This window comes from Homalodisca vitripennis, chromosome 3, assembly GCF_021130785.1.
Source record: "Homalodisca vitripennis isolate AUS2020 chromosome 3, UT_GWSS_2.1, whole genome shotgun sequence".
NCBI classification, from domain to species: Eukaryota; Metazoa; Arthropoda; class Insecta; order Hemiptera; family Cicadellidae; genus Homalodisca; species Homalodisca vitripennis.
In genome coordinates, this window is record NC_060209.1 from 97,221,824 (window position 1) to 97,246,282 (window position 24,459).

General features: G+C 35.1%; 2 protein-coding genes across 2 annotated transcripts in view; one reads left to right on the forward strand and one right to left on the reverse strand.

Moving 5' to 3' along the window:
• Window positions 1-4,799, reverse strand: part of LOC124357214 (nuclear migration protein nudC) — a 128,541-nt gene extending 123,742 nt beyond the window's left edge. Inside the window, exons 1-2 of the mRNA XM_046808761.1 lie at window positions 4,562-4,799; window positions 1,260-1,337 (exon numbers count right to left, since the gene is read on the reverse strand). Of these exons, the coding sequence (XP_046664717.1) occupies window positions 1,260-1,337; window positions 4,562-4,636 (153 nt within the window). The 5' untranslated portion in view covers window positions 4,637-4,799. The remainder of the gene's footprint in view (window positions 1-1,259; window positions 1,338-4,561) is intronic.
• Window positions 4,800-5,910: 1,111 nt separating this feature from the next.
• The window catches only part of LOC124358294 (midasin-like), a 77,722-nt gene continuing 59,173 nt past the window's right edge, over window positions 5,911-24,459 (forward strand). The window contains exons 1-11 of the mRNA XM_046810592.1: window positions 5,911-6,040; window positions 9,753-9,903; window positions 10,596-10,810; window positions 11,574-11,785; window positions 13,337-13,500; window positions 14,992-15,822; window positions 19,065-19,377; window positions 21,213-21,374; window positions 21,477-21,631; window positions 22,926-23,341; window positions 23,485-23,684. Of these exons, the coding sequence (XP_046666548.1) occupies window positions 6,038-6,040; window positions 9,753-9,903; window positions 10,596-10,810; window positions 11,574-11,785; window positions 13,337-13,500; window positions 14,992-15,822; window positions 19,065-19,377; window positions 21,213-21,374; window positions 21,477-21,631; window positions 22,926-23,341; window positions 23,485-23,684 (2,822 nt within the window). The 5' untranslated portion in view covers window positions 5,911-6,037. The remainder of the gene's footprint in view (window positions 6,041-9,752; window positions 9,904-10,595; window positions 10,811-11,573; window positions 11,786-13,336; window positions 13,501-14,991; window positions 15,823-19,064; window positions 19,378-21,212; window positions 21,375-21,476; window positions 21,632-22,925; window positions 23,342-23,484; window positions 23,685-24,459) is intronic.

Genomic DNA, 24,459 nt, shown 5'->3' on the forward strand with positions numbered 1-24,459 from the left:
TGTGTTACATCAAGTGTAGGACATTGTTGCTGATGAAACAATGGGGAGGGATATTCCCAAAAGTTCTTAAAATAGTATACATCGTTCCATATCCCTAAGTCTAGGACTTAAGCAATGTGAAAACTACAGACCAATCACCACTCTCTTCATCTCTAGAAAGTTCTCTGAAAACTAGCAGCTGACAGATAGATTCAAACCTAGCCACGCATGGCCAGTAGAGCTGGTGAGACAAAAAGCCATGGCCTTGCAGTATCATCTGTCGATGAGTGACTAGTAGCCAGTATAACTGGCGTTTCATGAGGCCATGGCCCTGCAGTATGATCTGTCAATGAGTGGCTAGTAGCCACGCATGGCCAGTAGAGCTGGTGAGGCAAAAGGCCATGGCCTTGCCATGTAAACCCTTTTAAAACGGGTTTTAAAACAAATTTATTACAATCATATCGGAAAACATTTTTGGAATTAAACTTCAATATTGTGATTCAGTGGACTTTCATAATGCTGGTAATAAAAATGTTACTGCTGTATCTTTAGTGTTTATATTTGCAAATATAGACTAGGCTAGCAAAGCGTCTTAAAATGGTTCAACTCTCCTCAAATTAATTTGATCTAATTGAATTACTGAACAAAATCATCAAAAAAATAGAGCTGTAAATAAAATATACAGTGAAAACTTGATATATTGAACCTCAATATTATTATACTCCTTGATAAATCGAAAATTTGTCATTCCCTTGAATGCACCATTTAAGGTGATTTTACCTCTATATATCGAAGGTTTAACGTAAATAACCTCAATATATCGAATAATGACCCTTAATTTTGCATCCTGTTAACCTCTATATATCGAAGTTTCAGTTTATCGGAACAACAAACCAAATTACAGTATTGTATTTTTCATGTCCAGACTTGAAACCCCCCACTACTGATACTTCTTTGTTTTCTGTTGTTGACAATGGTGAATCACCGCTCCACCCTCGGTTTGATTTGGATGTTACCGTGATTCGAGCAATCCTGTCTATATCCATTTTAGAAACTACAATTTCAGATTTTTTAATATAAGTGAATATTTTTTAACCATTTTTTCTAACTTTTATGCAAGTCTACATTACAGTAGCATATAACATGAAATGTATATAGTATTGTACCTTGTAAACTGACTGTATACAACTTTTTCAATTATTATTTCATGTTCTCATTTATACTGTACTATTAGCTAGATTACTCATGATATAACTTAAGAGTTCAGATGAGTAACTTACATTTTCAGCAGCACTTTCCCCAGCACCAGTGTAGAAGTCTGTCTTTCGAGCCAGAAAACTGAATATTGTGTCTAATAGCTGTAACAATAACATATATCAATAAAATGGTTCTTTAAGAAAATACAAATCAATCTATGTAGCCTATGGTGTAAGTTATAAGGCTTTTTCCATTGTACCTACTGTCACAAGTAAGTATACAGCAATTAAGGGGTGTGGGTGGGTGGGTGGGTGGGTGGGTGGGTGGGTGGGTGGGTGTGTGTGTGTGTGTGTGTGTGTGTGTGTGTGTGTGTGTGTGTCTTTATATATACCAGGTGAGTTTTTTAAAGTGATCCAATAGTTAACTTTTTAATTACACGACTTAGCACCACACTTTAAATTTGGAACTTGCTCAATTTTAAGTTTCACTCAAGAGTACACTTTCAAATTTTATAAAATATCTTCTTATATACTTTTATTGTTTGCCTCATAATTGGGAATAAAGACAAGACTTGGGTCTTGTCTGTCTATCCCAAGTATGCTCGTATTATACTCTAATACACACTTAGTCTCTATCTAAAAGTTTGGAACAAAGAAGAGGTGATGAGTACCAGTTACCTATTTACACAGTATACCCTTTACCAAAAAAAGGTTCCATTTGGTCTAAGACCACAGCCTCCCTTTACCAACAGATCTAATTATTTATCATCTACCACATATATTTTTAACGTGCAACAATAACCAGAGGCAGACTCGTACACCTTATACAGGGTGTTCATTTGAAAACTTCAAACTCATATTAAAAGAGTTATAGCCCAAGTAACAAAATTCTGTAAACGGGCATGTATAGTACTAATTTTGGGGGAACAAAAAAATTATTTATAAAATGAGGATGCTCACCCCTATACCCCCCCCGTACCCAAAATTTTAAAATGGCAACTAATACCTTGTGACACCTCAAATTGAAGCTCATAAAAAAGCGTTGTATTTTGGTAAAAAAAAAAATTGAAATCCGCCAAACCGTTTAGTATTAGCAGCTAATAATGTAATTTCTTACACAATTATTATTAGTCTACAAACTACTGGACTATTGCTAATAACAACAAAATTACTCACTGAATACTGTTTTAAATCCTAACCTGTAAACTTCAAATCAAATGTTCAAATTGGTAGCCATTATTGCAAAAAAATAACCTATTTTCAAATTTTTGTCTAACCTTTCTAAAAGCTTCTCTAGTTAAGCGTCTGCACTCAACAGTGATCCTGTTTTATCAAATCTTGGACACAAGTGGGATGTGTTTTAAAAAGCTACTGATTTCAAGTGATCCCACAAAAATAGTCTAAGGGTATTAAGTCTGGAGACCTTGCCGGAGAATCAATTGATCCGCTTCTACCAATCTCGGTAGTGTGCATCTAGCCATTGTCGCACAGGAAGAGCATAATGTGGAGGAGCTCCATCTTGTTGAAAATAACACATATTTTCATCTAAATTTAACTGGCCTACTTCATTTAGCTGGTTTTCAAGTGTTTCCAAATAAGAGGGTCAATAGTGTTTTCTAGCAAGTCTAAGTAGGATTCTCCAATTAAGTTTACTTCAATAAATACAGGCCCAACAATATAGTGTCACCATGTATTCCTGCCCAAACATTAATTTTTCAGGCCATGGGTTGATCCTTCAACAAACACATGTGGGTTTTGGTCTGACGTTTATTAACAAAACCTAACATAAAATGTACATTCATCACTAAAGCAAATGTTTTTCACAAAATTCTCATTGCCAGTAATGATAGCACTAATTTTTTCACAGAATTCAATCTGACAGTCATAATCATCTTAATTAAGTTCATGACAAACTTTGACTTTACAAGGATGAAATTTGATAATTTTCAACGCTTTATGAACAGAGCAAACAAATAATTCAGTTCAACAGCAAGTTTACGAATGGATGTACTAGGGTTTGGTTTTCAACAAGATTATGAATCACTTCAATTTAAGATAATTCGTTAACAACTCTGTTACCAGACCTTTTCTTGTTATTAACTGAACCACTTTCAGTAAATTTTGTAACTAAATCTATGATGTACCTAGGTGACACATCTTCTAGAATGTAGTGTGTTGAATGCGTTAGCAGTTCTATTCGCACACTTATTCTCGGATCCAAAGATTAAAAAATTCACTCTTTCTTGAAGACTGTAAACCATTTTCCTTGTGACGCAATACGTAGAATACGCACCACTGTCACTAAACAAATGAAACTGCATTCCCAAATGTTTGGTATGTTGAAACATGACCAGAGAGAGCCGCCTACCAAACAGTCTCCAATAATACTGTAGATAAGAAAGATAAGAGAATGATAAGACACTTGCTTGTCCTGTTTACTTACAAATACTGATAGCAAGATTGGTAATTATGTTAATATTACACAAAACCTTTTTTTGCTTACATTCAGTAAGCACCCCATTTAGAAAATAATTTTTCTGTTGTTCCTCCAATTAGTACTATACACTACCGTTTACAGAATTTTGATTCTTGAGCTATAAGTCTTTTAATACCAGTTTGAAGTTTTTTTGGGTCCTTTTGGGTCCCCGGTAAAACTCTTCGAAAATAATGGCCTTCAGATAATACTAAGGTAGCCTACCAATATTAGTTCATTTGAAGTATGAATGCGACTATCATAGTATCAATATATAACCTAACATTCTTTGTTTAACCTATATAATCTGACAACCAATCTGAGTGTGTGAGGAACATTCGTTTAAAGACCAAAGACAAACATCACCTAACTATTGGTCAGATGATCAAAGAATAATCTGACCAATAGTTAACTTCACCACACTAGTGTAGACAACCTTGGATTAACCAGTGTTAGATGGGGTTAATGGCATATCGTCCATTACATATATACTAGTGCAGAAACAATGCAGTACTGTGTAGAGAATTTGGTGACATCATCTACATGTTGATCTTCAATCACACTTCAACAGATTAAATCAAGTAAAACAAGTTTGGACTTCCTTAATTTATCAACTCTTTTTTCTACAAGACAGAAAATTTGTTTTTTAGAATTTTCTGGTTCTATAAAATTCCCACTTCACACCCAACTAGGGGCCACCATGGATTTTGTACCTTAGATTTTTTTTAAGGAATTTAATACCTTTTATTTGATTAATATTTATATCACAGCCATTAATAAAAGGTATTATATGTGAAAAACAAATGTGAAGTAGGTCTTGTAACCTCGTACCACATATCACCAGATCCAACGTTAATATTTATTGTCTTGGAAGGCCTAGGCCTATTTTTTCTCTCCACATAAACATACTAACCTCAGAAACTCCCTCATGCTGCTGAGCCATAGCCAGCAAAACGCCATCAAATTGTTCTGGGTCTTTAGTAGGCATTTTGACTTATATATTAGCGATAGCTAATAAGTACGTTGGACGAAATTACCCGATTTGAAAATAAAATACAAACCAACAACCCTACTAAATTCGACCAAACACGAATCGTGGTGATAACTCACTGTACTCTTTGACTGTTCAGGTGGGTTTGTTGTTTCTAGAATGTTCGACTTAACAAACAAAGAGAAAAAACAAAAATAACAGATGACATAGAGAACTACTGCTATTCGTAACAGAAATTAAAAGCGTAGAGCGTAGACGTGCCAAACAGTATTTTCATCTCATCACCTGGGCCCAGGGTATTATTCATACGCTGGCCCCGCATCAACACGAACTAAAGATAGATGAGAATGAAAGGAGAATGTTTTGGAAAACTTTAGGTCAAAAAGTAAAGCTTGGAAATTTAAGAGGTAGTTGGTGCGGTGTATTTGGAAATCAAATCAACCATAGAATATATTTTATTTGAATGTACAAAATTAATTATTTACTGTAGACTAGGTTTCAAATTTAAATTAGTAGGTGTATGCTACAATACAAGTGTAACAAACAGGTAATTAAATGTATTTTATGTTTGTGTAGAAGATATTTTTATTGGTTTCTTGTCAGTTACATGTATTAAGATTTAATTTACCGACGTTTTTGGGAAGTTTTACAATAGATTTTTAGAAGAATTTATACGTGTTATTTTACGGTTTCTTTTCTTGTGAACGCGATATGGAAAGAATGATTATCCAACAATACGTGAAAAGCGAGCCTTTCAATCTTTAAATTACAATTACAAAAGGAAGGGACTTTGTCCCCGCATTACAATAGTTGACTCATCCCTTCCCTCACTTTTACGACGTGTCTCCTAACATTACTTAGATGATTTTATTACATGTCCCTTAATAATGTCCATAGAATCCAAAATTGTACTTTATAAATACAAATATGAGCAAGTTAATTGGATACTGTATTTACCTAAAAATACTGTCCAACACTTGGTTTTCAATTATTTCGAGCAGTTTTCATTTATTATGCATAATAGCAATCTTTATAAGGAGTTCAAAATTTACCATCAGCAACACCTGTAGACTTTGTAACAATATAACTTGTTTTCCGGATTCACAGAAAACAACACACATAGTGATTTAGATTGTGGATTGGGGTACAAATTGATTCTTTTTAGTACTAAAAAAAAGGATTTACACTGAAAAGTAAAACTCCGTGCGAAAATTTTTTTTCCCATGTCAGCTGTTTCTTCAAATGTAAACAAAACCAAAATTTCAGTGGCATGCTACAAGCATGCACGTGGGTAGTTGGTGCACGGTTGTTGGTTAGAGATTGTTATCGTAAATTTCAAGTCTCCGTATGTAATTTTTATTCTTAATAACATTCACTTTTATAGATCTGTATATTGAAATGGTGAGTGATTATCAATGTTTTGTCATGTATGAAAAACTAACATTGGATAAGAAACGTAGGTTATGGTAATACTTTTTTAGGTTAGCTTTTAAGCGTTATTTGGGCAAACATAAAATTTGTGAACTTACTTCTCATATATTAACCTTATATTACATTATGTAGTATTGGTATTTATATAGTATAAGGATACCCAATATTTTAGATTAAAAATGGGTAGACTTTAATAAGCCGCCTACACTCATTATTCAATTGTTATTATGGAATGGATTCATTGTTTTTATCGGAATAAATAATTCAATATTACAATTTTTAAACATACGATTTCAACTTAGTTATCGTAATTTTTAATGTAACCTATAAACAGCAAGAAGTAACTAATTATTGAAGTATTCAAAAATAGCCATAAATATGATGAAATTATGTGAAATATTTTTATATACATATATGGGTTTGCCTCCTGATTACCCATGGGGAAAATACTTTCCTCCATTTCACAAAATCGGTTGCTCACTGCTATCTGGGCAAGCTGGCTGTAAGTATTGTAACGTTTTTCTGTTATGTAGGTCATAGGATAGATGGTTTTATTATTTTGTAATGATATTGTTAAATTTATGTTATTAAAATTGTAATGTATTATTCTTGTTTTTTATAGGTATTGTTTTGTATTATTATTATACAATATTGAAGTTTCATAATATATCAAATCGTTTGATAATAATAATCGAATCACGAGTGTAGGCCGCTCATTAAAGCTTCCCCTCAAAAATTGTTCAGAATCTCTCCTGTAGTGTGTATTATTTATAAAAGGGTGACAAAACATGAAAGAAGGAAGCTATGGCAGTTCATTCTAGTAGGCATATGGTAGGCTGGTATGCTTTCAGGTAGGGTGGTCGGGTTACAGTATAATAAGCAACCACCAACGCATTCAGATGATTATCGATTTTAAATATTGAAATAATCAAATATGACATTTGACCTATAGAAATTCATAAATAATCATTGCCAGCTTTCTTTATTTATACTTTGTCATTACCAGCTGTTGTTATTTTGTTTATGTAGGGGAAGGTTAGTGACAATGACAAGAACAATGGCGATGAATATGCAAATATTGGCTCAAAATATTTTTATAAACAAAGAAATCTTTAAATACTCGTCTCAGAAGTGAGTGCAATGCCGATCGTCTTTGCAGAATATATGTATCGACGAGAAATTGTGATTATTGGTGGTGATCCATTCGAGCATTTTTTAAATGCTATCAAACATGTCTACCCTGTGAAGTAATAATGAGTACTATGTGGCTCAAGAATACTTTAAATACAATTTAGTTATTTTATACAATTATACAAACAAATTCATTTCTTTTACATATAAAAATGTAGTTTCTCTTTATTAAAATTGTTAAAGCCTAAAACTTAATCCAATTCGACAATTCTAATCATTCAAAATGTATTGAAAGTAAACACGTATTTGGAAATAAATTCCAAATTAAAATCATGTTTTGTTATTGACCAATGGCGGCAAGAACAGTGATGTATGCATCTTCTTTATTTCACAAGCAGTTATTTTTATCCTTGAAAATTGAAGAAACTTAAATTTGGTTTTGTTTTAATTATATTAAGTACACATTATATTTTAATTATGTTAATATTTATACATTAATTTCTAAGATTAAAAACTAGCCAAACCATATTGTTCTTTGAAATATACATTACATTATTTCATCCGACATTTTGCTTTCAGTCCTTTGGATGGTCATAATTATCGATGATTCAGTATCATTCGATTACCATCATCCGATATATTTTTTTACAGAGGGCCAAGTTTCCTAGGTCTGGTAGTTGCCACTCAGCTAACCAGCTTATTGTGCACCCTCTGCCAGGTTTAAGCTGTGTGAAATCCCAAGCTTTTACAAAACCACAAGATCTTCTGAACAATGCTTACCTGTTCCAACACCTCTTCCGTATGCCTAAGAAAACCTAGCGATCTTGAGCGTTTGCTCTGTAATGCCGGACATTAAAATATGACGTGTTCAGCTGTTTCGTCAGCCTCACCACATTTCTTGCACAGTGTTTCCTGAACTGGAATACCTATTCTGTTCAGGTGGCTTCGTAATATCCAAAGACCTGTAATGAAACCAGTCATCTTACGGATCTCCGTTCTACTCATTCTAAGGGCATCTGCCACAATGTTCCTTGATGGTTCTTGAGCATCCGCTTTGCTTGTACATTCCCCTCAGTTTTTCTCCAATGTTGTTGGTGTTTGTTAAACATCCACTTGGCAACTGGGTGTTAGTTCTACATGCTAAATAATATGAAACCCCACACGTTCAGGAACAGTAAGAGGACAGTTGGCTCATAGGTTAACACAACTTTCTGCCCCTTCATTAACTGTGATTCCTCTATATCCAGGCACCCATGTTAGAATAATTTTGTTGGTTTTCGCCAGCAATTTCATAACCTTATGGCATTCCCATACTGTCTTCGAATTACAGTCATGGTTGGCCAAGGCCTGCAGAGCAGCCTTGCTGTCCGAGTTAATGTAGATGGTTATGCCTTTGTAGCCTCTTTCCACATTAATTCTCGCATATTCTGCAAGGGCTGTAACTTCAACCTGAAAGACAGTTGCCAGTTTGCCTAGGATAAAGCTTAATCTAGCTCTAGGTCTGGCTCCCCAGACCCCTGCCCCAGTACCTTTCAGAGTTTCTGACCTGTCCGTGTACCAGGTTAGAGACTTCTTCATGCTTTACCATTTCTCTCTTTCAACAATGTTAGACTTGAAATGGTTTTTCCCCAGTCCTTAACCTCTGACATTCTGTCAGACATCATCTCTAGAATGTCCAGTTTTAGAATGTCAGATCTTGGAGTGCTTGCTACCATGGTGGTGCTTCCAATTCCCATTGCATTGCAGTCTGTGGGCAGCCATCCTAGCCTCTCCTCTGACAAATATGTCAAGGGGTTGGAGTGGTTGAACTCCCTGCTTACCTGTATCTGGCCCCATCCGGTTATGTTGGTGACCACTTAATGTATAGCAGCCCTTGTTGGCCCTTTCACTCCTGAATTTTCAATCTTTATCATGCTGAACCTCAACTAAGGTCCCGTAAACCACCCCTACATGTAGCTTTACAGAAACGTTTTCATCAAACGCTATTTGGGCTCTCATCTGTGATTTGTTTAAAGGATGTAACAAGTTTCTGATTTTGGGTGATACAGACCTTTCTCAAAAGGAGCAGGTAACTGATTTCGAGCTAGAGTGGGCAGATGCAATGCGTTCAAATCCATATTGGTAATAACTCTTGATCTATCATGTGATTGTGAAGTGGGCTGTCAGATAGTGGAGCACATTGCTAATGATTGCTCCTTGTGCTCTTTTCAAGGAGGTTTTGCCGGTCTTCATAGCTTGGAAGGACCTTGGCTGAATTGGCTTCCTGGTTTGAATTTGATTCTCTGACGTCATTTCTTTTAGGCTTGGGTTGTTTTAATTCTTTTGACACAAGTACAGTGTACTTAAGTAAATATTCAAAAAGCCTGGAAGTTTATTACATTGTTTATTTAATTAATTAATTGGCAAATTACAGAATTTATTGTTAGAATAATTTTTATATACTACAAATAGAATATTTAAAGATTACACAACATCATATGTGGTATATTTATTACATGAGTACATCTTGAATGAAGTGTTTTTTAAAAGTAACTGACCGAATTTTTATTAGGATGACAAAGGACGGTGTTTGGAACACCTGTCACAACAAGTTGAACGCCTAACTCTGGTTGAAGTTCAGAGGTTATTTCTGTCTGGAGATGTGGAAGCAGGAGCCCGATTGCTATCACAGTGGGAAGACTACATTGAAATATCCAAAATTAGTATGTATATAACTAATTGTACATAGTTTATTGATCTTATGTGTATTTTCACAATAGCTGCAAATTAAATACTACCCATTTGTTATAATACACAGCTCATAGTGTATGTGTGACATTCTCAATGTCAATCCATATTATGTTTAAAAATACATATTTTTTGTGTAATAGAAGAAGACTTAAAGACAACTGCAGCAATACACAAAGCTAAGTATGGGTTTGTAACAGATGCTTCTTTTAAATTTATCTGATTTTATGAAATTTCTCATCACAAAATTTAAACACACCATTAAAAAAGTGGTGATTTTGTTTTAAATTTACACCATAAATATCTTTAATCACCTAAATTCTAAGTTTGTAACTAAGACAAAAACCAAAAAACAAAGCAGATGGATGAAAACTAAATATATTTAGAACATAACTAAATAGGAACTGTTTTCTTTGTGTTTACTTTATCATTTACAATTGTATATGCTGATTTCAATTCACTCTATTTACAGTTGAAATTTTAAAATCTGAGCTTGATAATGCTGTCATTTGGTTTTCTTTTTTTGGTGGGGGGGGGAAGCATACTAAGGTTTTTCATTGCATGTCTATGTGTGTGATTGAATGTTGAAATCCATATAAGTAATTTTGAGAGTTTAACTAATAATGTATGTTATATTTTATTATAATACAATCATTCTTTACTGTAGGTTTGACTCCAGAAAAACAAGAGACCTTGTCCTCAACAATTAAACTGTATAGTAGAAGATTGGAAGCATTACAGAATGTCCTAACCGCCCTTCCTAGGCAAAAATGTGTAGAGATTCTTCTAGGAAAGTTAAGTGCTTTGGAAACTCGATTTGCGACAGCCAAAACAGGTGTTAGAGGAGGAACATTTGAATGGGTTGATAGTATACTTGTAAAGGTAAGTTATGAATTATTTGCAAAGCAAATTTGATCTTTGTTCAGTGGCACAAGAAATTCAGTAAAACTAGGTTTCAAGATCTGCAATCTGATCTCTTCCTCAGGTGGATCACTAACCTACTATATAACTAAAATCAAGGTTAAAATGAACAAATCATATCAAAGCATTGTGACAAACTCTAAAAAATTCTATATGCAAATGTCCAGAAATATTGTGTATCCTTCACAATCCTGTAATCATCAACAACAAACTGTAAACAAAAAATTTTCTATCAGAATTGTTTATTTTAACTACTTGTCTTATAACCCCATCGTCCTTGTACTTTTAATCTTCATTTTAATTTCACTTTAGAGGTTACAGTTCATATACAGTTCATATGTATCATAAAAAATTACTTTTAGCAAAGTATTGTTTTTAGTTTTCAATCATTGTAACATAAAAATGGGTTGTGTCGAAATTTAATACTAAGAAACTCGTTAAATTACGTTTGTATAATTTATTTTAACAGTTGGGAAAAAGGATAAGGATACTTTTATCTCTTGCTTACAATGTCCTCCAGCAACCAATTCTTTCCTTTTCATTGCCAAATAAAATGTACAAAACTCATTATTATGGAGGTTTCATCTATTATTTCTCTGTCTAAAAGTTGAAGAAATCTAGATTTGATATAATCTTTTATGTTTTTGAGTAGATCCTGTGTCAAATCAAAATGTGTTTTATTCAATTACTCATAAAAGTGAGTGAAAGTGGAATCTGTTACCAGTGTCTTCGAGAAGGTTCATGGCTTGTGATAGAGAATGTCAATCTCTGCAGTCCAGCGGTGTTGGACAGACTGAACGGACTCCTGGAGCCAGGAGGAGAGCTGATCATGGGGGAGAGGGGAGTAGAGTCTGATGGACGACTTGTCACTGTCAAACCTCACCCGGACTTCCGGCTCTTCCTGGTCATGGATCCTCACCTGGGGGAGATATCACGGTGAGTGGTCCTGTTTTGCAAATGACATCTTGTGTAGTACGCTTCAAGCTATTGTGCTCATACGAGGTGTGGTCAAAAAATATGGTGAATGAATTTTTATAGCGGCAACCATTGGCACTACATCCATATGATGTAATTTTCCTAGTAGCGTACGTGATCTGTTGAGACAGGTAGCAACAAGTTTCAACACGCTGGAGCTTGTCAGTCGACTGCCAGAGGCGCTATAGTGATGTCTTGTTTATCGTGTCTGTCTTGCTGCACAGAGTTGAAGGATCGACTTCAAATCCAAAATTGTAACTGGATATTAAAGTTAGGTCTATGGATATAACCAAATTGCTATATGACCTGAGTTCCCAATGGAAAACTAGTTCATCTCCTCGTCCTAAAAAGGCACATCAGTCAAAATCAAACATCACAGTTATGCTTATTTTTTATGATGTGAGGGCATAGTGCAATCAGAGTTCGTTCCAAGGAGAACAACTGTAAACTCTGAATTTTATATAGGCATACTGCAACGTTTACGAAACGACATACAAAGAAAGAGACCAGAAAAATGGCTTTCTTCTTCATCACAACAATGTGCTGTATCACACTTCGCTTCTCATTCACGAAGTTTAGGCCAAAAAAGTGTTCCTGTCAGTCCACATCCGTCATACTCACTCAATTTAGCACTATGTGACTTCTGGCTCTTCTCAAAAATTAAAACAGTGCTTAAAAGAAAACATTTTGACACCATTCCTGACATTGAGAGGGCCACGACCAAGCAGCTAAAATCCCTTCCGAAAGAAGCCTTCCAGAAAGTTTTCCAGTCATTTATTAAACGTTGGATAAGTGCATTTTCAGCCAAAGATAGTACTTTGAAGGAGATTAAATCGAAATCGATGTAAGTTTATTATTTTTTCAAATAAAAAATAATTCACTGTATTTTTTGAAGTATTGTCATCAAAACAAATTGTTTTATGATGTTTGTCTGCAAAATATATGACTTCCTTTTACTGATCGATTATTATATGATTAATCGTCTCAGACTGGTTAGAGGAGTGGAAGGGAGCCACCACCAGGCATTCTATGCACTCCACCTTGTCAGTGAACGCACCCTGTTTTGTATGTTCTTTTCATGTGCTTGAGACGCATTTAACAGTAACTAAACATTTTGAGCAAAGTTTTTTCATTATATTTTGCAATGTTACACATAATTTATATCTTTTGGTGAGCTTTTGGATGATAATCAGGTAAAAGAGTGATTTAGGTGATTCAACAGCCACCAAATGTTCCCAAAATTGAAAATTCCTCTGAAAGGGAGAATATTCGAGGATGTAAAATAAATTAGACAAAATGTAATGAGGGATCTTCTAGTCATTCCAAAAGATTAGTTCAAGGTATGTTTCCGCTAGTGAGAGGAGCATTGGAGGGGACCAAGTCACAGTTGTCGCCGAATGACTCATGTTATTACCAAATTTTAAGGTCCAATATTTGTCAGACAAACCTCATACACACCAAATGTTACACATGACCTGTTTCTCCATGTTATGATTATTTTCATGTTTGTAGAGCCATGCGGAACAGGGGAGTTGAAGTATGTCTGCTAGATTTTGAAGAAAAACCTCTTCAGTTTATGGACTTACAGGCAATTTTGAACCATATTGGTATTTGTGAATATAACAACCAAAAAGTTTTGATCAACATTTATGAAAAAATGAAAGAGCTAAACATTGGTAAGTATACAATTGAATTACAGAATCAAAGTTTTATTGACTATGCTTATCTAAGACAACCCCAATTAAACTGCTTTGTTCCATAATCTGCCTAAAGAACAATGGTGTCATTCAGTAGAAGTAATAATATTAATGGGTCAAAAATGGATCTGGATTGTTGAAATTTTTTGTGACTGGAGGTCAAAGGTCCCAGAATAGATCTCTGTGGGAAGTGTGCTCTGTGAACCCTCATGTACTTCCATGCATTGTGAAAAATTGTTTGTTCTATTTCTATACATTGTTTTTATTTGTGAAAAAATTTAATCTTGTATTTTCCTTTCCAAACACTCCCAAGTTGTTCAAACTTATAATAAGCTCTACATGACAGATACCATCAAATGCTCTAGTGAAATGTAATGAAATTCCAACAATATTGTCTCCTCAATCAATATATTAATATACCTTTCAAGTTCTATACAGGCAGTTGTTGTTGACTTTCCGTGAAAGAAAACAAATATGCTATTTATTTAATAGTTATAATTAGACTAAATGTGTTTAAAATTTATTGTAAATTACTTTTAAAATATTTTGAGGAAAACTTGTAAACAATGAGAATGGTTTGTAGTATGCTGGAACTTTAAAATCACCTTTTTAATAGAAAGATTATTGTGGCAACTCTTAAGTTCTTTTAAATTACAATTATTTCAGTTTGTTTTACAATTATTTAATTGTTACAGTAAAACCTGTTACATCCGGCCTATTGTGGTGATGGGCTACACGAGATATAATTTTTGGAATTGAGATATGAAAAACTTGAGTCATATTTAACAAAAGCTTCACCGATGTCATGGTTAACTTTCTGTGAAAACAATGTTAAACATTGCGCTGGAACTGTTTCTCATGAAGTTTTATAAATTAACAAAAAATGTATTCTATTTGAAAATTTAAAACTAATGAAATTTTAAAATTTTGCAGTTATGTAGGTACAATAAAATAATTTCAAAAGTATATATGTATTTTAGAGAAAAATAAATATCCAATAGTGTGCAATATTTAAATCCAGATCTAAGTAACTATTCCACTAGTGCAACATGTCCCACTGTACATTCGAAAGCTGAGACAACATGACAGGTTCACTGTTTCCAATAAAAAACAGCACAGGTGAAATCATTGTAAGGAGTAAGGAAACCTGTATCTTTCATTATTGGCCGAATAGTAGGAGAATCTGATCAAGCTTGCCCATGTACCATTCCTTGCTCGCAAAGCTTACAGTTAAAAAACGTCAGTTTGTCACCATATTGGAAGTGCCGGATATCGCGACCGGTTATCACAAGTATCACTGTATTGGTAGAAAAGAATCCATCCAACAGGTACAGCTAATGGGTTTGAACTGTTGAAAATAATACTGAAAAGTACCTTATATGAAGCATTATAGTTTGTAAAATACTTTAGATTGCATTTAATTTAAATATTTGGGAACATATTATTCTAAAATGAAAAATTTTGTTACAGGTTTTGAAAACATAACTATAAATCACCTTTTCCAAGCTGTATCACTCACTGTTCAACAAGCCTCACGTGGACATCCATTTTCAGCTTCCCTCCATTCTGCATGTTCTGACGTGTACATCAAGGGTCGTCAGTTGACTTTGGAGCAGAAAGAGAGATGTAGTCGTTTGTTTGGTGAAATATTTTCAGAGCAAGGTTGGTTGTTGGACACAACAGATGTGGACACAAGAGATGCCCTGGATACAAATAGCTGTACTCTAGGAACACTTGCCCTGCAAGAGAATTCAGCTCTAGTTCAAATTGGGCAGAAATGTGCACTACTAGCAGCTGCATCCAAACTGGTGGAAGGATCACAGAATATTTCACTAAGGGACTTACTTAAGGAAGATTCTATTGGATGTGAAATGGTCCTTGATAAACTCATTTCAGATGTTCTCCCAAATATTTTGCTAACCCTTCTGTGTTCTCTATCACAATCGGATGTTCATCACAGAAGAAATTTCATCGTGTCGATCATCAATTCCTTTAAGGATTCTGAGCTAAGGAACAAACTGTTGGAACTAGAGAAGTATCTGATTTCTACAATTCAAATGGCTATTAAAAGCAACAAACTCAATAGTGTTGATGGGGTTCAAAGGAAAGATCTAAGTTGGGATTTGAGAAGGCTCTCTTCTTGGATGGTTCAGCCCTCGACCTGTGATTATGAAAATAAAACTGTTGCCCTAATGTTTTATTTTACACAGCTATTACAGCTCAATGTAAAGCTGGGAGAAATCAAAACTAAAAGTGTGAAAAACATGTCTGCTGTCGATTTCTCTACAGCTTACAACAAAGGTAAGTCGTAGTTTAAGAGCCGGTGTCATGACTATTAATTTTCCGATTCAATTTGTGTTAACATGTAGTTAACAAAATTACAATCTTGATAAATTCGATATGTATTATAAACAAAAGGAAAAGTCCACATACATTAACAGCGGTTGGTTTGAATCAACGATCTTAGTCTAATGTCCACATGGCTCATCAAACAATGATGCAATCATTTGGTGAGACCCTTAACTCAATTGGTAAATTCTTCATTCCAAAGAGGAGTTTTCCCCTCCCTTCTGAAAATTGCAAAAGTTGTCTCACAAAGATGACCAATTTTCAATCAATAACTATTGGTGTCTCAATTTTGCCAGTATTGAGCAAAAATTTGTAAAAGCTTTTTCTCATAAGAATGCTTCACTTTCTGGACAAATACAGTCAGCTCTTAAACGAACAATTTAGATTCAGAAAGGGCAAATCGATGACAGATGCAGTTGTGAGTCTGAACCACACAATCAATGTGTTTTTAAGGCCGGTATCGACAGTGCGAGGCTGCTCGCTGCCAATGCCTCGTGGCGAATGCTCGGCTTTGCCTCGGACTATGGATACCGGGGTTGCTCGCTATGAGGCGTTCCCGTCGCACAATGTGAGGTGAGCCGTGTGCTTGTCGGTTTTAGAGCAGTACTCAAAGGTGCCTCGCTCCGAGCTGTGCGTCAAGTGGATACCTACGCTGTCTGCCTCGCACCATACAAGACACAATTCTGCACTGTAAACCAACAAACCTCCACAACAAAACTGTCATCATGGATAATCATTAAATTATCAGATAAACGTTTACTGTGGGACTCTAAACACCCTGAATATTATAATAAAAACAAGAGAGAAGACTTGTGGCGCGAAATATCGCAGTCAGTGAATGTTTCGGTGAAAAATCTGAAAAAGAAGATGGCGTCTCTGTTGGGGGTCTTACCGACGTGAAAGGTCAAGGGAAAAGAAAAGTCAAGTTACAGGATCAGGTATGTTTGTATGTATGGATCACATACTTCTGGAATAATCACAGATATTCGTTGTTTGGATATACGAAAGAGGTATTGCAAACTTGTAAATGAGTCTCCAGTAGCTAAGAATCTCAGAGTAACAGCTACTCTTTCCTTGGTGGTAATAGCACTTCGCATGTACGTGTCACTTTTCTTCACGGCAGGCTCTATCAATGTAATTAAATGTTCAAAATCTTGCTTGGACATTCGCATGAAATTTGCAACCGAACCTCACGTCTTCTAGGAGTCTGTTCCCATATTCGAACCGATTTCGATAACTTTTTTTGACCCACCAACGGGGTTTATGTAGCCTTTTCTGTTGTTTTTTTCCTAATAATCGTCGCCATCACAATAAAAGCAGCGGCAGACACTTGCGCATTTCTAGAAAAAAAACCATATTGTCTCGACTGTCTTCACTACGAATGCGGGTGGTTCGCGTGCTCGCAGTGAGCATTCGTGGTTACAAACTAGCTGCTAGCTGAAGAGCTCACCCTGAGGCAGATGGCACGAGGCATTGGCAGCGAGCAGCCTCGCACTGTCGATACCGGCCTTTAAGCGGCCCATACACTAGACGTGCAATGCACGCCGTGCAAGCACGACGTGCCAAAATTGGACGAAACGTGCCAGTGTGTGGAGGTCTCCGTGCTAAGCACGCCGTGCATTGCATGGCACGATGGCAATCAAGATCGGTTTGATTTTCGGCGTGCCGTGCCACCTGCCGCCGTGCCATCCTGCAAGTGTGTGGACCAGTCCCGCGCTACGTGCTGAGAGTGGAGTGTCTTTTGAGGTTATTTTTAGTTCTCTCGCGGCAAATACTCTCCTATATTTATCACGTCGACTGCTGACACAAAAATTTTTCGTGGCAACTAACCGTTGTTCCGCCGTTATAGCTTTTCTCAGATTAGTGTCTTGTCTTTCGATGCGTGGCCTAACCTTTTCAACTCATAACTAAATGTTTCGTCATCCATTCGCAAGTAGATCCTGTAATCATTTTTATGATTTTCACGTAAGTCTTTCAGTAGTCTCATATCAGAATACATTTCTCTCTCTTTTAACCAATTTTTCGTCCATAATTGTCTTCTTCTCTTCTTCACTTTGCTATCGTCATGAATCGTACCAATCAACAATACTGTTAACGCTTTATGTTTAGTAGTAGAATATAAGAGGCATAGTAGTAAAATATCACAGCACGACAAATACTACACAATATCACAATACCACAACCAACTTCTAGCACGTCACGGGACTGACTAAACTGTCAGTGTGTGGGGCACAAAGTGCCATGCCAAGCACGGCGTGCCAGTATAAAAAACTGCACGGCGTGCAATGCACGTCTAGTGTATGGGCCGCTTTAGACTTGTCCAAAGCATTCGACTGCGTTGACCACAGCATACTGCTCAACAGACTTGGGTCCCATGACATCAGAGGCGTGCCCCTTAAACGGTTTAGTTCATTTCTAAGTCATAGATCCCAAGTTTTCCCAAGTCATAGATGCCTCGCAGGCAGGTGTTAATTTTATTAACAGACTGCCAAATTCTATGGTCAAATAATATTAATTCGCATTGATTTATTTTTAGTATCTATCACAAAAATAAAAAAGAAATAATTTAAATATCACTAATTATCTCATAAAACTTCATCATATTTATCATTGCATCGTGGGAGAAAATAAATAGCGTTCATTTTAATTATATATAGCATGTCATATTTTTGTATAATGAATTGTTCATTTTCTTACCACTTATGAATCTTAGTGGTTTTATTATTATTAAAAGTAATTCTATAAATTGTACTTATTTTTCCTGCAAGTGAATTAATTGTATACAAGAAGCTCTTTAACAGTTTTGTACTCTCTATTTCAATCACTAGCCTTTTTATTAAAAAAAGTTAATTTTTTTTACATTTCAATAAATCTAACTTAGATTTTTTATTGGTACATAATTATAATTGTCCTTACGGCTTGCATCATGAAGTCCTCTTCAACTCCTTCGATCATCACAGTTTTGCTCTCCCAGGTCCTTCTATCAATCATCTTCTCTTCTATCCACATTTTCATTCATCCTTTTTTCGGCATCCTATATTCCTCTTTTATCTCCATATACCATGATCACCTCATCCTCTCCCTCCCGATCTTTGCTAACACTGATTCTATCTTCAATGTGTTTTCAAAGATTATCTTCCTTATCTTATCAGTATAAACCACCACACTACAGCTCTTATGTTTGTTTATTTCAGGGAAAGTGACAGTTGCCAGTGTGAACTCTAAACTGGTGTTGGATCTCAGTGTGTTCTTAGAGGCTGTGGAAGATCAGATCCACTCACTACAGGAGGCTGTGGCAACCCTGGATGAGGAACAGTGTTGCCAACTGATCGCAGCCTTCCACTGGAGCCACCGCCTACTGCGAGTTGGTCAGCACAAGTTGTTCATGGCTGGGAGCAGGGAGATGGAAGTATCGGAGGAGCTGACCAAGCTGCTTAGCCTTCACATTAACTGGGTCAAGAAATGGCTGCTTCCTTTGTTGACCAGACTTCTGAAACATTCTAAAAAGTTAGTATAGTATAAGTCTAAAATTCGTCTTAACCATTGCAGAATTACAAAAAGGCAATCACAGTGTAATATAGTGAAATATCAGACAGAAGACAAAACTTTTATTGCACAGCCACTCTTATTGTCTTTGGAAATTTTCTGACTCTCCGCAAAAGGCTCTTTTATTTCTGAATGCTTCTGCGATAGCATTAGAAGTTTTATGATTAAAAATCAATGTTGCAAAACTCAAGTTCCTTGTAGATTTTTAAATACCACTCCATATGTGGTTAGAAAATTCTGCTTTGAATCTAAGATGCTACATACTAAAATGTACCTTCCTCCCTTATAGTCTATTGCCTCCAAATACCACAACAAAGAAGTATGAGCTTAAAGTATTTACTACAATATTGCTGAGTTTTGGTTATCCCTTTAAAGTTTTGTAGTATCTGAGCTGTCGTACTTATATAAATGAATATTTTTATACATTTTTGTTTCTCTCATTCATTGAAAATGAAAAATATATTTCTTATAAAATATTTTCTTGAATTAAAGTATTAAGTGAAAAAGCATAAAACATACCAAAGTAAGTCATAATATGTAAAATGTTTTTGTAAACTTCTCATATGTAAGTTTAAACAGTCTTTCTTAATTTTCAACCATAATTGTAAAAACGAACAATCAACAATCAAGAATAATAGATAATGATCTCACTTACAATTATACCAATAGACCAAGAGCCAGAGATGTGTTTGTGTTGTGTTAATTTAATGTCAAAACATTGTAGCAAAAAGTGAAATTACGTATTATGTACAAGGCTGTCCAGAAAGTACCAGAAGTTGTGAAATAAAATAATCAACTAAATTTAAAAACCAAATGTTCAAATGTTATATAATGTGGTATCTCGTACATAAGATACTTTTCTCACAATCACCATTCAAATTAAGGCACTTGTCACACTGTTCCACAAGTTTTCAATCCCATCTTTTTAAAAATCTACACCTGTAATTTCAACAACTGGTTTACTTTACACTAGTATTAAGTTCAGTGTAAAGTCATCTTGCATTGATAGTTTTTTGTTTCATAGTTGAAGTTGACATGCTTCATTTACCCAAGTCTCACCCTGTTACGTTATGGTCTGTAACTTTATTGTTCTCTTTGAGAAATATTAGTGCTGCAACCAGCCAGTTTTTGCTGACTTGTATCTAGGATTTTCAGAAGCCACCTAGCACAAGATTTGGGGCAAGATATTTTTTCCACCACAATTTCACGTGTCAAACTCTGAGAAATCTGGAAGAAAAATGTTAAAATATCTGTGAGTGTAAAGTGGTATTCATGAATTCTGGTGTTAAGTTTTAACACCAATCATAAGGGAGGACTTTTCACTGCAATCTCTATCACTGTCTCTCTTGGCTTCCAGTCATTATCCCCTCTCAGTACTGTCACAAAGTTGGCTATAAATTTCCATTGGTGCATGTTACAATTATCAGGATTTTCAGTTCCGGAACACACTTTAATTTGTCACAGATATCACAATCTATATGCTACCACATCTGGATTTGTACTTAGAATAAAAATGTTTTACACCAATATGATAGCTCTAGCCCCACCCACCGCTACTGTAGACTAAAATATCTGTTACTTTCTAGACAGCCCTCATATAATATACATGAAAGTTATAAACTCATTCAGGATTTGTAAATGTTATGGTACTTGTACTTAAATAATGGAAGGCCTCCAATAAATTTCTCTTCTGGGCTGTATCTATTTTTTGTTTTAAATGACTATTGAAGTTACTAGACTTCCAAACCATGTTGTATTTGATATTATGACCAGCCAGGTTCTGTAATTGTTGACAGGAAGACGGTAGGGAAGTCTCTCTTGCAGCTGTCAGAAATGTGCTCAGAAGTGTCTCTGGAGTATCCGATCCAGTCCTTGAGCAAGAGAGTGAGGGGTTGTCTAGGTCAGCCATTACCTCTGTACACCAGGCTGCAAGGGGAACTCTCGGAAATCATTATCAGGTCAGCATCTACATTGTGGTTCTTTTAGTTTAGAACTTAGATCACATTTGAAATAATAATTTTTGTAACATTTATAATCTGAATGTTCTGTATTTGTTGCAGATTAGAAAAATTGATAGATCTTGCAAATCCTGAACATCAGATGGAGCTAGTGTGTAGAAGAGTGAATTTTCTGCTGTCACCAGAAGGAAAACTTATGAGATCAAAGTTGGCAGAGTCATTTAAATTGCTCTCTGAAACTGATTCTTTAGAAAGAGGTAAGTTTTATACCTCACTTAAAAAATGTACAGCTATGGAAAAGAATAACCTTGATTAACTGATCCATTTCATTTGATCAGAGAAGGTAATAAACCTATGTAAAAATTGTATTTTTATTTCATTTTATCCATTAATTTGGTGAAATGTGCGTGGAATACTCAGAGTGACAAAGGTAACCCAACGGGTACTGCTCTGCTAGTTTTTATAAATTTCAGGTTGTTTGGTGTTTGAAAATTCTGTAAGAATGCTTTCAACTCAAAATTTTGAATGATATCCATTCCCTCCTTTGTAGTACATTGAAGAAAAAAAATAAAAAAACCAAGAATTTCTGGTACAATGTAAAAAAAGTTTTAAAAAAGTCCTTTTTTTAAAAAGTATTAACTTTTTATTTTCTAGATTTTAAGAAATAAAAATTTTAAGTTTGAGAACTAGAAAAATTAATAAGTCCTATTTAACTCCTTGGGTGTCAATTGAAAAAATATGCAGCCTCCAGTCTCATCTTCAAGAGGTGTAAGCAGTAAAATCGTTATTGAAGATTCATTCCATATTTGATTAAATAAGTGCCTGAAATGCTGTGTATTTCTCATAGTTTTCATTTGTCTAAGTGTTTAAAATGTACTTATACAGCGTGAAGCATTGAAATCTTAAATTTGGTTGTCCATAAAATAAATAAAACTAAATACTTCCATTTTGTGCCAGAAGTGTTGGTCTTGTTTCCTTTCAAATTATATACCTATATTACCTTTCCGTTAGGTAACTTCCCATTATTTGGATTGAAAAAAAAAAAACAGCTTCTAGTAACTAGGAATATTCTCAAGTGTTCTTTGCCATCATTAATAATTTATCAAGAATAGACTTTGAAGACTCTCTGAGCAATTGGAAAATTTTTATAAATCTTTATTTGTGGAGTCGCCTGACGATGAAACCTTTGGTTTTGAAAGACCTCGTCAAAAAAAAATTATATGGGAAAAGTGTTGTTTTAATAACTTTTTTTACTAGAATTTATTTCAAGAATAGATTTGTTAAAAACCCAGTATAAATACATTTTCTGAAGTGTGTCCGAAGTCTCTTCAGAACATATTCTCCTTGTAGTCTTAAACACACCTTCACATATATTCACAACTCCCTCCTATACTCCTTCACACCCATATGTTCTGTATTTCCCACTGTAGAGCTATTTTTGGTCACCTATTCTCCATCCTTTCATGTATCCAAAATAGTCAATTTATCCCTCTTTTTCTTTCTCTCTCTCATTTTTGTGAAAAGAACATTAAATTAGAAAAAATTGTATAGTTTTGGAGCCGCTGAAAAATCTGGAACAAACATTACCGGTTGCAAAGCTGACCAGTACTCTCACCAAAGAGGAGGTGGAAGACTCAGCCAGAGCTTGGAGTCGGGACATACCACTGTGGGCTGTGAAGGGAGTTGTGTGCCTGCGACTGATGGCAGCTGCGTGTAACTCCCAGTGTGAGCAACTGGCGTGGAGTGCACGAGCATGGGCTCAGGAGGTACCACTGGTACCACCCACTGTGCTGGCCGTACTAGATACTCTTGCTGACTGTCGGATGTCTGGTGTTACGCAGCTGACCATGCAACTGACACTGTCACCAGTGGTCACAAGTCCGAGGGTATGGCTGACGTGGGGAGAGAGACAGGCAGCGGAGGCAAAGGAATTTGAAAACAACTTCAAACATCACAAGAGTCAAGAAGTTAGTATTAGATTTATGTTTAATGTTATTATTTTAAATAGTTGTTGGAAAATATCATTACATTTATAATCTGAAAGATATATTTAGTGATTTATATATTCTTTTCCAAATTTAATATTCAATGTGTTGTGATTTTCTCGCAGGAGGAGTGTTCTTTGCAGAACCCTCTAATGGCTTTATTTACAACAGCTATTCTGTACCCTCATTGTCACGACAGTATAGACCATGGACTGGTCACTCCCTCTCTCCGCAATCATGAGAACCAGACCTCACTTCTGGCTGCACTTACTGAGACAATCTGGATCACTGCCCCTGGCCTTGCTCTTTCTAAGCTAAACTACAGGTTTGTTCAAATGTTTATACCTGTTATTGAGGAAATAATTTAGCTAACTTATTTATCAGAGCTAAAGTAAGAATTTTAAGCCCTGTACTAGTTGTTTTAAATCATTGAATTAGACCAACAGTATTGTGGACTAAAGTGCTTGATAAATCATTAATCAAGGCTATGTTGTTATTAATTTTTATATATTATATAGCCCTGAACTGTGGATTGACTAATAAGAATAACTATGTACCTTTGTCAAACAGTTCAAACTGTAGTTATACACTACTATAGTTTTGAATTTTAATAAGTCATCTTCTGGTGTCTGTGTCAATAAATATTAAAAGCGAGGATTATCCATCTGGAGTCCTCGTAGTTTAAAATTCACGAAACTCTCAGTCATTGATGTATGAGAACACAATTAATGTAATTAGTAACAAATATGGAAGTGTTACATCAATGTTGCAAAGGCAGCAAATTAAATACGCTTGAATAATATGAAATTTATAAACATTCTAAAAAGAATTCATTAGGTGAACTCATGTTAAATGAGTACTATATATTAAACACAGTAAAAATCTGATTTAAAATGTAATACATTAAATTTTGTTCATTTTTCATTTCTTAATTTGAGTTTTGAGCAATGATGGATTAGTATTTTACATTGCGGTGGATGTATGAGAACACTTACAATTTATGAATCAATATAATACATGATAAATAATGTGATCTTTTTCTTGATAATTCAGTGTTCGGTAATATCCAAGCAATATTCACTTATTTTAAGTTAGTGGTA